The sequence below is a fragment of the Cygnus olor genome, chromosome 1, assembly GCF_009769625.2.
Source record: "Cygnus olor isolate bCygOlo1 chromosome 1, bCygOlo1.pri.v2, whole genome shotgun sequence".
Taxonomy (NCBI): Eukaryota; Metazoa; Chordata; class Aves; order Anseriformes; family Anatidae; genus Cygnus; species Cygnus olor.
Window position 1 is genome coordinate 19832028 of NC_049169.1, and position 16296 is coordinate 19848323.

Here is a 16296-nt window from a genome sequence, read left to right on the forward strand (position 1 = left end):
GAGAGCTGGGACTGTTCAGTCTGAACAGTCTTCTGGAGCCTTCTGAACAGCCTTCTGGAGAAGGCTTGGGGGGGATCTTGTCAGTGTCTATAAATACCTGAAGGGATGTTGCAAAGAAGATGGATCCAGGCTCTTTTCAGTGGTGCCCAGTGCCAGGACAGGAGGCAATGGGCACAAACTGGAACACAGGAGGTTCCAGCTGAACATCAGGCAGCACTTCTGTGCTGTGTGAGGGTGACTGAGCACTGGCACAGGTTGCCCAGAGAGATTGTGAGGTCTCCCTTCTTGGAGATCTTCAAAACCACCCTAGATATGATCCCGTGCAACCTGCTCTGTGCTTGAATGGGGGTTGGACCAGGTAGCCTCCCTTACAGCCTCAACCATCCTGTGACTCCATGACATCACAAGCACATACTGTGTTCTCAGCAGTTCAACACAATCCTCAATTCACCATACCTGAAACCCTCAGAGTCAACAACAACTCCAGCTCCAGGTCCAAGAAACAGGACTGATCTTGTGCAGAATAACATGTAAAGTCCAGAATGCATGTATTCATACAACACTTAAACTATCTAAGTACATCTCTTCCAGTCAGACACTCTAAAAAGCTTGCTTTCTCTTTCTTCCTTTCTTCCTTTATTCCTTTCTTCCTTTCTCTCTCTCTCTACTGCTGAAATTCCCATTCAGAGAGCAACATTTTCATTAAAAGTTAGGATCATTTTCTGATATAACCAACAACGCAACCAAGACATACTGTTTCAGCTGGGAACACCTGCTGGCAAATACTGTATTAGACATTTTCAGAAGAAATAAAAATCTGTGGGAAGAAACAGACAATTGTGCAGCAAATTAGATTAGCTCACTTCAAATTATTTGATGAAATTGATCTGAAAAATTGATCTTCAAGCTTCATCAGCATCCTAACTGCATCTCATACGCATTCTCCACATAATCATCATCCAAAAGAAGTGCAGAGGAGTAACTTCAATTTCACTTTCTTCTAATATGTGTACATTACAGACTACTCAGTTCCACCATTGTAAATACAGCTGTCATAGAAAAAGCAGAAAATCTAGATAACTAGTTAAGCTCATGTACAATCAGTCTGTAGTGTTTTTTCTTTTTTTCTTTTTTTTTTTTTTTTTCCTCCTGTTTAAATTCACTTTATTACTGTCATTTTCTTGGGACAAAGATGTCTATTAAGACAGCTATTTTCATTGGGGAGAGGAGGAGTGAAGTAGTAGCAGCAGCAGCAGCAAAGACATCTCTCTCTCTTAACATAGGTCTTAATTTTACCTTATAAAGGAAGTGCTGCCAAAATGTAGCATCTTGTCCTGGTTTGGACAAATAACGTCTATGTAATCAAAAGTTCCTCCTGTGACGGTATTTAAGCATCACATTTTGAGGCTAATTCAGGGAAGTCTACGTGTCAGAAAAGAAAGAAACTAATTCTAGGATGTCCCTATCATAGATAGAAAAGTCACACCAAGTATGAAGCAAAGTATAAGCCAAAGAATTACTATAGCAAAATAAAAGTTCAGTCAAAACAGAGATGCAGGTACAAATGCACACACACAAATCTGGTCTAGTATTTTAAAGTTTTTGCAGGAAACTAGGAAAATGCTATTGCACTATCTCAGCCCATCTCAGCTATTAGCTTTCTACCCAAGCTTCAGCCACCATCGCTTCTTTCACCAAGTCTTTGCAGCAGCTTCATTGCTGGTGTCAGCCGCTGGTGGTCAGTTCTCAAAATTCCCCTTTTTTAATGGAAACACTGCTTTAGCACTTCAGCTTCTCTTTAGAAAGTCCAGAAGTCTTCCATGAGTTCATAATGAAAAATTGCTAGTTTTTCATATAGTCCCCCATTGTCTTATTGAGAAAAGTTTTTAATGTTTTTCTTTTTCTCCATCTACTTGAACATGACCATCAAGCTCATACAGCCTTAGAGACTATTTAGATATGGGAGATATTCTCAACTATTTTATAAAAGACTAGGAATATTGGGGAAAAAAAGTGTTAATTTCAAAACAACTTTCTTTGTGAAACCATGCAAAAATCTGCAGATTAATAGTGAAACTGGGAATGCTTATGCCCACTGTTTAAAGAAAAGAAAAGACAGGACATGGAAACTACATTATTCCAGACCTTTGCGTACATCCACAAAGCTGTGGCTTGCCTGATTTGCTGACAGTGCTACTTGTTGCTGAGGAAAGATCAAAACAGACAACCAGAAAGTGAGCTGAATTTATACCCACTGTGAAATCAAGAAGCAGAGGCAGTAGAAAAAGTCTGGCCAGAGGATCACACCAGGATTAATTTTATTTATTTTTTTTTTTAATAGATGTATTTGTATTGCTTATGCTGTCCCCTCTGTCCATGTATTATGAGCAGAAGATACAACAGGATGACCAAAGTCACTGCAAGTGTTGAATTTTTAAACCTACAGAAACAAACTACTCTTGAATAACTGTAAAGTACAGATGCTGAGATCTTGCATTTTCCTCCCCTATTAGCCAAGACTTCATAGCAGCTTCTGTTGCACAAGCAATGAAAAATGAATAAAGTAGGTAGATAAAAATAAATGTAGACCTCTCCCACCAAATACTAATTTCCAAAATGTTTAAATATATATAAATTGCTTTTATATATATATTTTAAAAATATATTTATGTATTGCTATTCTAAAGAATTTGCAACTTAAAAAGCTTTCATTAGCTTGAATTTGCTTTTTCTACCATATCAGAGAAGCCTTAGAGGAAATAGGTTTTTGAAGGAAGAACTGATAAAATAGGTGTCAGAACTGAACGATGTTATATAAAAATGTACACAAGAAAAATGAAGTGTTAAGTAGAATTTGGACAGTAAATGCTTCCTGCATTTATGTTCACTTCTGTGTGTTAATAGAATTACAGGATTTTTTTTATTTTTATTTTTTAAATATAGATAATGACCTTTACCAACACAATCACCCGTGAGAGCTTTTATTTAATTCCCTGTGAATATCCTCGAGACAACGTTTCTCTAGCGGCCTGCTGGGTAAAGCAATTGTCTCATCTCTCACCTTCACCTCCAAATTTGAATATTTTTGTCAGCAACTCCTCTCTGTTCAACTTGCACTACGTTACTAGCAGCAAGAAGCTCTGGGTAATTTTCCTGAACGAACCCATAGCAGTACACCTCTGAACAGAAATAAACAGCTAAATAAAACAGTGTGAAAAGGTAACTTGCCTGTCACTAGCACTTAGATACAAACCAAGAGAGCCAGAAAATCCAGAGTTGCTGCCCTACCTACCAGCTCTTCGGGGAAAAACAAACGTTCCGAGAGAGGTTCACTTGCAGCAGGATCATCAGAGAAATCCACTTTTAATGGACTACAAAAACTAGAAGCAGGAAAGACTTTTACAGCAAGAAGTTTTAATAGCAGCATTTTAAAAAGAAAATATTAAATATTTATTTTGGTGAATGTTGATGGTCTGTGTGTATTGCTCCCTCTAGTGTAAAAATACAAAATCACAATCAACAAACATTGCAAAAATCACTGTGTTTGGTAACAAATACATATATATCTTTTAAAGTCATTACCCCCATTTTTTCCCCAAATATTTAAAACATGATTTCCCACATTTTAATACAAAAGAGACAGATTAACTTTGTTTCAGCATCTGATCTGGGATTCTCACACTTTTTTAGCTGGGGATGATCACACCAGAATTGACAAGTGAAGATGCAAATCTGCACGCTGTATTTACTGCAGTAACACTCCTTGAGAAAATAGTAGGATATCTTTAGATAGTGTTGTTCCCTTCCTTTTCCTCCACCAGAATACTAATTTGCATTCCACAATTATTGTACAGTTATTAATAGTATCATGTAAGAGCATGGTCTTAGTTGTACAGAAGCACATTCTCAGATACGTTAGTACTCATTCAGCTACTGTATCAGGTTAAGCCTTAGCATTGGGAAATTCTAGACAGGTATTCATTTCCATAACACACGCCAGTGAAGAGCAACAAGTCTGAGAAAATATTTTATATTTGAAACCAACCTGAAGAGCCACTGGAAATTGACTTTGGCATAGGAGCATAGGACAAGCTGTAGCCATTGCTGCAACCTCCTCACAGACAATGTCCTGGGACAGTTTTCATCACATGCACAAAAGTAACACAGCCTTCCATGCCAAGTTCATCAAAAGAATACGCAGTATCGTTTGTATAGGATGCTTAAAGGGCCTCTTTGAATCGTTAATGTTTTCCAGCCCAAAATTCTCTCAAGATCAAGAAAAACAGTTACCTTCTCCAAGAACTGATGGAGCTGCCTCTGAAGATAAAACCCAGAAAATGAATCTTGAAGGCCTGAGCCAAATTCACACTAAAGCTTCCACTTAAGATTTGCTTAAACAATTTGTTACAGAACAACAGAATTAAAGCTCCACTTTTATTTGCAAAAAGGAGCTCTTTTCCCCCCTCCAATGTTCCTACCATTGGAAGCAGTTGAGAACTTGGGAAGCCTTCTGAAGAATCATTTTCAACTGTGTATTTTTGTTTTTAAACTGGTACTTCATATTTCACAGATATCAGATTTACAAGTACAAAATTATCATCATCCTACTCCAAACTGCACTTACTGTTTTTCAGGGTCTGACAGATCCAAAAAACCACATTTTTCTCTGCCTGCCAATCATTATCCCGTTTCCCACACACTGATTTTAAGTATATTTGGTGGCTCAAGTCTGAAATATTATCTGATGCAGGCTACTTGATGAAGACTCTCTTAATAAGCAAACCTAATAGATAAAAAGTGGTTATGGTGTCTCAAAAAAGTGAGAGTTCCATTCCCTTCAAAGGTAAGCATGGTAAAATGGCAGATCCTCCAAGTCATTACACAAAAGTACTAATTAAAACAAACAACCAAATTTTCACTTTAGTTTTCTACCTGATGTGGCTATTGCTTCTATCAGAGCAGCACACCTGGGATGCTCCTCACAAGATACCTGCCATCACTACTTCCTACAAAGCATGGTTTACAGTCAAGACTGAGAAAACAGTTTGCTTGCTCATTTGTGAAATTTATCTAAGTACTCCTTGTAATTAAGAAAGTCCATTACAGGCGGTTGCTCTCAGCTAGTATAGCATAACTAGAATACCTACCAGGCAGAGGGCTCAGTAAGGATGATACTGCGTGCTGTAGCACGAAAGCAATCGGATTCTTTTAACTAGCTCCTCTTTAACACCTCAGTCATGGAGTAAAGAGAATGGGCACTACAGCAAAATTTCAGGGGCTAAATTCAGGACAAAATTAACAGTTGAGAAAGAAATTTTATTTCAAGCTTCTAAGGGGGTATTACAAACAATAGAGAATAAAAACATTAAAAACTATTTAAAAAGTAATTGTCCCTTTAAAATAAAGATTCAAGCAGGTTTAACAATGAAGTATGCTATTCATGAAGTTTTAAAAAAAGATTTAAAAAGTACTGGTTTTGCTGTATTTACTAATCCTTTATAAAAAAGCTGGGCATAAATACTTCGTGCATTCATATGCATTATTTGGTGTTTCATACTATATAACCTGGTACAGTATTTAAGATATCACTGCAAAAGAGTTCAAACACAGTGCATTTATAAATAATGGAGTCATTATAAATCACATTGCAAACATACCTTGCCATTTTCATTGTTACAAATTCAGTATTCTCAGTGAAGGTAGGAATAAAGTAGCTACAACAATCAATATCTTGACTTTATTTTTTTTTTTTTTAATATAAAAATGCAATTCTGGAAACCCACCCTCCTTCTTCCCCCTGCCCAAACATAATGCTTTACTTCTTAAAAATAAAAATAAAGTACTAATTCTATATACATCACATGTACCATACAAAAATGTATCCAAAGTTTCTATTGCTACCAAAGTGTTCTAAATTAAAAGTTACATAAATCCCCTCATTGGAAACAAAAGATTACAAGTTACAAAAAAAATCAAATTACACACAAACCATCAAGTTATTTTTATACAATTTCCAATACATTTTTCTCCCAAAGCAAGTTGTCTTCTCATGTGCCTGTATAAAAATGCATATCAATATATTTGTCAATTTTATTTTTCATTATAAATCAAATTAATACATTTTCTACAATAAATAAAACACAGGGAGGCACATATATCAACAAAATAAAATCAATGGGAGATAAATGGGATATGGTTTTGAAAGAAATAATGTGCTTGCAGGCTTTAAGCCAGATTTGTTTAAAACAAAAACAATCAAGTTATTTTGGGCAACAATGGAGTGTTTTTGGTGATTTGCAAGTGATGTACATAGTATAATTTTTTTTCTTGATGTCTTTCTCACAAAGTACCCTCCAAAATAATGCAACTTCCTTTCTTAAAATACATATTTGTAATTGTAAATTTACATCAATCTTAAATATGTGGTACTTTGTGCAAAGAGCAATGATTTACACAAACATTCAGAAGTCTTTTTCAGAAGCTACAGACCAAGGAAGAAATGATACAAGCAGCACCATATTGTATATGATTCAGGCAAACATATATTTGATGCCATTTTGATATTAGGCTTTACAATTCACTAAACACCTTAAGCTGGAAGATGGTGCTTAGGTAACAACCTTAGAAAGAAAGAAAAATGAACAGCATGGAAACAAAAACCAACTCCCTCCCCAGCAAAATTATAAAAGGAATTAAAGAACTACTTCTAAAATCAGAATAAGTTAAGTGTTGAATATACATTTATGTACAATTATGAACACTATGAACAAGACATTTTAACAGGTTTAGTGGAAAATCCTCCAAACTACAACACGATAAAACCATTAATCAATATGGCAATGGTGATTTAGAAGAATTGCTCAACAATTTCAAGTTTGCAGAACTCAGCCACTGAATCAACAATTAAGGGGTTGTATCTTCAATACATTCTTTTAGACAAAGAGGTTCATTAGTAGAGTTCAAGTCTGTGGTATTTTGCATGCCTTGGTAGAATCTCTGCTAGTCAATATCACTGAAGTCACTGACTGGTTCTCCATGTACTCTACTCAGGTGATTCATAGCACGATCAAAAGCAATCCTTACTGCTTTTCGAATGCTTGAGTTGCGGCCTTCCATCATTTTTAACTTATCTATGGTCTCATCTATCCCAAGGGGAACCATTTTGGATTTGGGAAGCCACTGCCTATAAGAAAAGGTAAAATAACTATGTTAAATATAGGATAACATCACAAACTTTGTCCAGAACTGTAAGGGCCACTACACGGTGTTTTCCATTTAGTGGGTCAGATTTGCCATTTTAAAAAAGAACAGTGGAAAGAAAGATGTAACTTGATAAAAGGAAGAAAGAGAAGTAGCTGAAAAACTTCCATATCTGGCAAAAATAAAAAGATCTAGTGGAAGAGGAAGACAATGTTCGTGTGAATATTATGTGAATTCTCCCCTCAGGCTCCACACAGCATATTGCTGATAATGAAAGAAACAGAAAAAGGGAAGGTTTCATGGAAAAATTAGAAAGAGTTAAGAACTTCAAGTGCATATTAATAATACAACATTTAATTAGGAAGATTAAAAATTTAAAGAAAAGACATTTGAACAGATTGGAAGATATGTCGTCATTTGGAAAACAATGGTGAAAGCTGATACAGACAAATACTGAAGACTATCTTTAAAAAAGAAAAGAAAAATCTGTGTAGTTAATTTATCAGGTCCATATCAAAACCAGCTTGTAGATCAAAACAAGTAAGTTTATATTATTGCCTTCCAAACTGACCATAAATATGTATCTTCAGTATGATACACCTTGGTCCAAGAACAGACTCAAATATTTTAACATTACAGGTGATACATCCGTATGAAAAAGTATCTATAGGTAGGAATGTCTTAGTTTTCTCTTAGACTTAAGCTACAGACGTAAAGTTTTAAGTCTCTGTATTGAGCAAAGTATTTTAATAACGTACCAACTTCTTTTGTTGTCAAAAAACAGTACTAAGAATAGCTTCTCATCTGATTTGGTCTGCATTTGTTCTCCAATTTTGAGTACATCCAGGGGTGGCACTGGTATAGTAACACCATTGTGATGGCCAGCAACACGAGGCATCTTGGGGTCAATAATCTATAAAAGAGAAGAAAGGAGAGTTCCTAATTTAAATTTTACATCTTACACATAAAAGAAAAAAAATAATAAATCCAACCTACATTACCTATATTATGGTATGGATATTTGTTTCTGCAAAAATAGTCATACCTTTAAAATCTGAAGGAAGAAAGAGCTCTTAACAGAATTAAAAGGAAAAAAAAAAACAGGAAAAAAAGAAAAAAATAACAAAGTTGCTTTCAAATATCTTGCATATGCTATTTAATTATCAGAAAAGGCTACTCATTTTTCAATGAATTGTGCAGTGACACTCACAAACAAAACTCCTTTGGAGATACTTCACAGTATTAATAATTGCCCAGTTGTCACTAAGGGTTATATTACTCCATGGCTGTTCCATCCATCTTTTGCCCTACAAACTTCTGTTATTTTGCCAGTTTCCCCACTGATATCCATCTTAATTCAAAATAAACTGGTTATGGGAACTAAGCCAACAGAAAGCTAGGAACTGTGGAGAGTTTGTGGAAATCACAATAACTTTCTTCTCTTGACTGAGGTTTAACTCCTCAATCACCTCATCACACAGAGAAACACTAGTGTTTACATAAAGCAGTGGACAGAAAAGGAGCCTTTTGGCACCTCCTAGTCATGATCGGCTTAAATCTAACACCAAACTGCACAATTCAATAGACAATCAAATTTTAAGCATCTGACTAAAGTGTGCTTGAATCACCTACTCAAGAGCTTGCGCACAAACTCAAGTGCTCTGAATCTCACCTCCACTAGTTTTAACCTGATTCTATTATGACTAAACTTCTTGATCTCCCCAGTAGGCATACATCAAACCAGTCACCTGATTATCCAGTTTATTATATAAATCAAGTCATAGTATATGAACTGTTTGTATAACCCCAAATGGCTGAAGACATTCAAACACTTCATAAACAACGTTTTCCCTACAAACTCTTGATTTAAGCAGAACTGTGTTTATTTCCCCTAAAATAACATGGACACAACAGCTTTAAGTTTCCAGCATATCATTCATAACTAGAAAAAAAATAAATGGTTTTATCCATCGAGTTTTTTGTTTCTTTAATGAGCTGCCGAATTTGAATATTTTAAATTTTGTTTTGCAGCAGAAAGTATCTCCTAAGTTCTAACACTAGCAAGATGTCTGTCAAATGCTTATTCAGTTGATCCTCTAAACAAAATTGCAGTGAAAAGACTAGTGAGACAGTTAGGGTAACAGACATCATTTGTTCGACATCGGATATTGCAATAATTTTACAAAAAGGATTCATGTTAAAGCTGTAAAGAGGGAAAAGCAATCCACTTTTACTCAAGATAATACGTAACTTCCCCTTCAGGCTGAGTTCATGCATCAAGATTTTCAAACCAGAAACAGTATTACTAGTGTACTGATGGAAAGCTGTGTACTCACCAGAGCTGGGTAAGAAGGATATCCACTGCATTTGGCCCATACTACTTTTAGAGGCTCAAGAACAGATGTTGCAGCATCAGTTGAAATCCACATACTGCTATGCCCAACTTCTAAGAACAAATAATAATTAAATATAAGATTATTATTTTACAGAATAAAACCTCAGACAAATCTACAGTTGTTTTGTCACCAGTATTTCATGATCAGTAGAAATCAAATGTGTACCAGTATCACCTTTATGCAAATATCAATAAAAAACAGGTAATGTTCGCAATAGCTCTTGAAATGTTTCTAGTAGCTTAATCCAAGTTTGCAGATAAAGAATGAGTTTTTAAAAGCTTCCAGAAACTGCCTATCACAGAACAATTCTTAGAAAGCAAGCGCCATCAGATTCTTATAATCCCTTTTCCTTTGAAAAAACGTGAAGAAAAAGTTATGGTACCCCAAAAAATGTGTTTGTTTTGAAATTATGACAAGCCTGTCAAATAGATGATGGTATGAAAGATATAAGTTGTGATGGCATTAAAGATGCAAGTTGCATGATCTTTCCAAAGTGTTGGATATAACGTATAACAAGATTAGCCCCTGGTCACTTACAGCACTTGTCTGATAAACATAAGAATAGAAATGTGTTTAAGTTCTAACTTGCTTTTTTGTTGTTGTTGCTCCTTTTCTTTCGATTTAAATCAGAGCTCTTTGTCTCTCTGCCTAACCCTTTCCTGAAGCAAAGTAAAAAAGACCAACAGGATTCAAGGAAGCAGCTGCAATAGTGGTTTTTCCTTTTCAGGAGGCAGCGCAACAGAAAGCTAAGTTTATGTTACTGCTTGCTTCTACCAGAATCCTCAGTTTTCATCTCTGTTGCTTCAATCACCACTGGACTGAAGCACGAGACAGGTTTAAGCCATTCAGTCAACTAGAACCACAACTGACTCCTGTCAAGAGACTAGGCAGAAGACCGTGAGTTGCCCACTCAAGATGGAACTTGGGGCAGAGAAAGTAGGAAGATGGGAATGAAAGGTCACGAACTGTAAAAGTGAGGAAAAACTTGTATAGGGAAACCTAATACCAAAGTATAGTTCAGAGGCTGCAGTTGTACAACTTTTTAGGAGCAAGACAATACTTGGTAGAAGTAGCTCTCTACTTGCCAAAAGAAAGTATATTCAATTCTTCCTAATTTGCTTCTATTTAAAATAGGCAGCGCTTATAATGAAATCTGACATGCAGATATACATTCCATTTGAACATCAAGAAAATGGCTTCAAACCGTGCAGGAGTAGAAAGAGTGGGGAAAAAAACACTTGACCTGATCACTAAACAAAGAGGTCAGTCATTCTCCACAACATATTCTAGGTCAATTTCCAACCAAAGGCTTTTCATTCAATTATAGCTTATTTTGAATCAATAATGGTATCAACATTCCAAGAGAACACTGTATTGACAAGTTCAAGGCTAGAGATTCACAACCCTATAACATGAGTTCTCAAAATGCAGTAATTCACAGTAATCTGCCGCAACAGCTTAACCAAGATGCTAGATGCTTTTGAAGTTAAAAAAACGTTGCAGGTTCTGTTGCAGCTATACATATTAGAGGAGAAAGAGCACCAAATGCAATATTTTTTTCCAGTGTTTAAGACCTTAAACAAGTGTCCCAAAGAAAACAGGGATGTTTGCCACCAACTCCAACAGACTTTACAGATGAGAACTTTACTCAGTGGATTCCATTATATAAAACCGTGGAAATAATGCAGTCTTATTTCTATTTTCTTTGTTGTTGTTGTTGAAACTGAACTACATAACCTTGGAAGAACTGTTACTAAACAATTTATGGGTTTATTTATTTGTTCCTTTCTGAATATTTTTAGAGGTCTTATTAGGATTTTCCTCACTTTCTCATTGAAAGACATAATAATATTCCTCAGATGAACAAAAATATAACACTCAGAAATAATACATACAAGCATTCTTATACTTCTAAGACTATCGCTGAATTCACTAAATATTGGACATTATAGAAAGACATGTCAAATCCAGATGAACCATTTTGGTATCATCTCAAAACAATTGATCAAAACAATTTCTAACACCCCAAAAAAAATAATTTAGGCAACTTCTTTATTTCTCTGCTTCTCTGTATGTTAAGTATTCAAAAGGTGGCTAGACACAGTCATGAACTTTTAGATTAACGTGTCTTTCATACAAAAACTATTTTGAAAACGTGTACAGAACTGTATCTGGTACATAAAAACAGTACAAGTCCTCTTTTTTGAGGGGGCAGCTAACAGAAGAAAGAAAAGAAACCTACTTTATTCTCAGCTGTAGAGCTGATACAAAAATGAAAAAATTAGTATTTTAATGAAGAGTAGAAGGTCATATATAATCTCACTAGAGGAACACAGCAAGACTCCCTCAGAGACTTCTTGGATGTATAAACAGTAGGGAAGAGTCCCAGAATATTTTCCTAGTAAGAATTTATTCCATATGGTGTTAAGTGTTTAGTTTACTATTGCTAGCACATATAGTTAGTAGTTTTGTTTTATGCCATAACAACCCTTTATTTCCTCAAGCTACGAGAGACAATGCATTTAAGTTAGCAGTCATGACAATGTACTGCTGAGGATTTTAAAATAACAGTATTCACACTATCTGAAAACCAACACTAACAAAATACCAGACACCAGACTGAAGATCCTACATAGTTCAGGGAAAGACAAGGATGTCTCTCTAAACATTTCCTCCTCCCCTTACAGATTTCCTACTTCTCACAATGTTTTAAAAACAACTACTGTGTTGTGGGCTTATTTTCCATGAGCATTCTCATAATGAAGTTGATGAGTTTAACTTTTTGTGGGTAGATTGAGCAAAACACCCATTAGGTGCCAGCACTGCAGGCTTCAAAACTTTAAAGACACTTTTATCTTCAAAAACAGAGTTAAGAACTTCAAAACCCCAAACTTCAAGAAATCTGCACAGCTTTCAGCAAGGACCAAGAGTTTTTTTTGTAGTTCAGTAATGAACTTTGTTTTAAATCAGAAACTTCAGCCTCAAAGAAGAAAGTCTTTAAAAAAAAAAAAAAAAAAACTGAAACATGACCAGAGTAGTAAGAGTGCACAGTGTTTTTTTTTTCTTTTTTGTTTTGCTCTCAAATTACTTAGAGGCAACTTTGACTTTAACATCTAAATCTGCAGATGAAGCCACAGATACTGAATGTATTTAAGCTTCAAAAATACCAAGACCTAAAAATGAGCTATGATCTCTCCAGCACAGATGGATCATTCTTTAGCACAAGAATTTATACTGAAGCTTTCCTTCTGTTGTTTAACTTTTGGCTGGACAAAGTGTACTTTCCGCCATCAATGACTTACCTGTTGAAATGAAGACTGTGCACAGAAGAAAGCTATTTGAGTCAAACAGTGTGAGACCTTCCCTACAACCTGCCCCCCTCTCCATTCCCCATTCCTGCTTACCAGTCCAAAATTACTGAAGTCAAAAACAGCATTTAGACACTGCTGGAAAAGATACTGCCACTAAGCTTTACTGAGGAAAGAAAGAAGTCTGACAATTAGGTGGAAAAAGTAACTGGCAAAGATGGGGGACAAAGAATTTAAAAGTTGAGACAAAAAGAATGAGAGGGACAGACTAGGAACAGGAGAGGTAGACAAGAATCTTGGATAAGGAACAGCTGAGCAAAAGGACTGGGCAAGGTTCAGGAGGAGACAGGCAGAAGAATACACTGCCACTTTCGCCCAGCAAGTTCCGAACCCTGTAAAGGAAGTCAAGACCCACAAATCTTAGCGCATCTCTGTATACAGCAACTATTTATGAAAACCACTCATAACATGTCTCTATTCATCTTCCAGTGCTCCTGCATACCAAGGACAACAACCTATTACAAACAGATGATTCTCTTTGAAAAACAGGAAAACCTAATTAAGCCTGCAAGTCCAAGCCCCAAAAGTTAGATAGAATTGTAAGCTGGTTTTGAAACCTTAATTTATCCTCTTGCATGTATTTATACTTCAACGTAGTCTTCAGGTTTCAATGTAGAGCATATTTTTCCATAATATCCTTAACTTATTCAGTACACTAAGTGGACAGCATGCTTTCCACTTAGCTTTGCAAGCTCAACAGCAGTCCTGTAAAATTGTTTGTTTAAACTACCATATTTCAGTGTGCATGTATGACAATGATTATATCAGTCAGTGCAGAACTGCATCCCATCACAACCGCGGTATTACAACATAATATACCAGAGGTTTTGAGTTAGCATCTTGTAAATAAAAATAAAGTATTACTTGGACAGCATGACTGTAAACACTGTGTCCATTTCTAAAGTACGTATACTCTGTCAAGCAGAGTTGCTTGTGACATTTTGCTAAGAATGGGCAAAATTTTGTTTTAGTTTCTTTTTAAAATCCAGGAGTTTACTAATGAAAGTAAATCATGACAAAGTTCCAGTTACGCACAGAACGTAAGCAACACATTTCACTTCAGTCCTGCCTGTTTCTTCTATATCTGCCAGTATAGAATGCAGCCAAAAGAATTAAAAGTATATACAATATATAACAGTATATAAAATAATACCACTTCTCCTTTGAGGCAGCTTTAGAATGTATCTGAGAACAGAGACAGAATTAAGATGGATCAAGGAGAGTTTGAAAAAGCAAGTACAGGAATTCTAAGTGGATAGTGTTAAATGTAAGACTAGCCAGGACAGAATAAGGAAAGTAAATGGAAAAGGCTTTCTTGTATAGTAGGTTACCATACAAATAAAGATCCTAAACCTTAGAGTAATGAAGCAATAGCTGAAAATAGATTAGCTGCAAGAAAGAAAACAAAACATCTTACAAGGAGGAAAGAACAGAGTAAGGCAAACAGAGTCAGATAAAAAGCACTGGAAAGACATGAAAGAATCCTGGATAAGGGGAGAGGAGCTGTAAGGTAAGGGACTAACGACAGGCCTGCTAGACATGGCAAGTTTGACCCCTAACTGCAGCATGGGAACACTGTATTCTACAAACAGATCTACTTACAGACGAGACAACATACTTAAATTTTGCAATACAATTAAAAAATATTAAAACAAAAGAAAGACATATCACCAAAACATAATTAATTCCCTGAAATATGGTAACCTGTTATACTGAATTCTTAGAAATTCTTGCTTTATTCCTTTTTTTTTTTCCTGAATCAAAATGGACCATGTCTTACCCATTTGTCAACACATTTTTGCAGATGAGTATATAAGGAATAAACCCTAAAACAAAAAGCCCAAAGAAAAATGCTAACAGAACCACAAATAGTATTGAAGTACAAGTTCTACTTGTACTACTTGAGTAGGCTAACTCACTTTAAATACCACTTATTGATCAAAACAACATTAGATGCTATTCTTTTTCTTTAAAGTTTTAAAAAAGTTGAAAGCAGAATCTAGCATTTTCTACCATGCTATCAACACCACTTTCAGAACTCTTTCAGCAGAGAAAATAAGAATGTTAGCATTTGTTAAACTAATGGACAAAATATAGTTGCATAGTATTATTAAGAAAACAATTATTTATAAATAGCAGTTACCAGCTGCAATTCTTGCTGCTTTGGCATAGTTTCCATTTTCAATGCATGATATCAATTCACTTCGATCTTCCAATGTGTGTCTTCGTATAAGCGCTGGTTTACCTTTACCACACTTTGGTAGGCTGAAACTGCAAAAGTACAAATATTAAAGACCATCCCTTGATAAATTAACATTGTTCCCTACAAATGAAGACTCTGAACAAGAATTTAAAATCATACATGGTAAAAATCAGAGCCACAAACTCCAATGAATTCCATATAACAAAAAAAAAGTTAACCACCACAAAAACTACAAAATTTCATGCACTTAATTGGTTTGTTATCAGCAAAAGACAAGCAGTATGCAATTGCACTTCAACTTTAGTGCTGGTTATACACATTCAGCATATGAGCAGCTGCATCGTCTCCAGTGTTAAAAAATGAATACTGGACACATAAAAACATGTTCCCTCTGCTCCAATAGTCCCACTAAATAGAAAATGCAATTATTTTCTCTTTCACTTTTCATTACAAGTTCGAATCTTTCACTTATGATAGTAATGTCTATACAGAAAGTGAGAAAGTTGTTCTCAAGAGTCTTATTGTACACCTGAGTTCTCTTCAAGAGATCAAAGAATGTGAACAGTAGTTATTCTAAGTCGTATCCTCAATATATCACTTTCACAAGAGACCCAGTATTCTCTTTGCTCCTGAAAGCCTTTTTGACATGAATGCATTAACATCACTCCTTTAAGCAATTTAATACCAATCATGAACAAATGAACTAGTCTCTTCTTTAAAAAACAACACAAAACCTCCCTCCCCATACAAACCCACAGATTTATCCTATACTCCTGTATGCCCTATCCTACTCTAACAAGCTCTGTTCTTCTATTACTTATTTTCAAACTTCTTCACATCTCTCATCACATCAACAACTGAAAGTCGTGTACCATTGCCAACCATATTTCTAGGCCAAGAGAACACATACCAGCAACTGTCATTCCATGGATCCAAACAAACCCATTCAACTCCACTGCCATGTTGCTTCCTCAACTCTCATAGCCCAGGACTGGAGATAGTTACATGAGTATGCTTTTGGAAAATAGTGCACCATTGGTGATGGAGAAGTACGTATCAGTGGTGACAGAGGTGACCATTCTGACAGTCCTATCTTTAACAACGGACTTTACAGAGACAGTCACCAGTT

The 16296-nt window shown here is 35.6% G+C and overlaps 1 protein-coding gene across 4 annotated transcripts in view; it reads right to left on the bottom strand.

Moving 5' to 3' along the window:
• Positions 1-6978: 6978 nt before the first annotated feature.
• The window catches only part of BRD1 (bromodomain containing 1), a 58517-nt gene continuing 49199 nt past the window's right edge, over positions 6979-16296 (bottom strand). For all 4 annotated transcript variants that reach the window (XM_040549128.1, XM_040549149.1, XM_040549139.1 and 1 more), the window contains 4 exons: positions 15108-15235; positions 9537-9646; positions 7959-8113; positions 6979-7183 (listed from right to left, as the gene is read on the bottom strand). In XM_040549128.1, the coding sequence (XP_040405062.1) occupies positions 7000-7183; positions 7959-8113; positions 9537-9646; positions 15108-15235 (577 nt within the window). In that variant the 3' untranslated portion in view covers positions 6979-6999. The remainder of the gene's footprint in view (positions 7184-7958; positions 8114-9536; positions 9647-15107; positions 15236-16296) is intronic.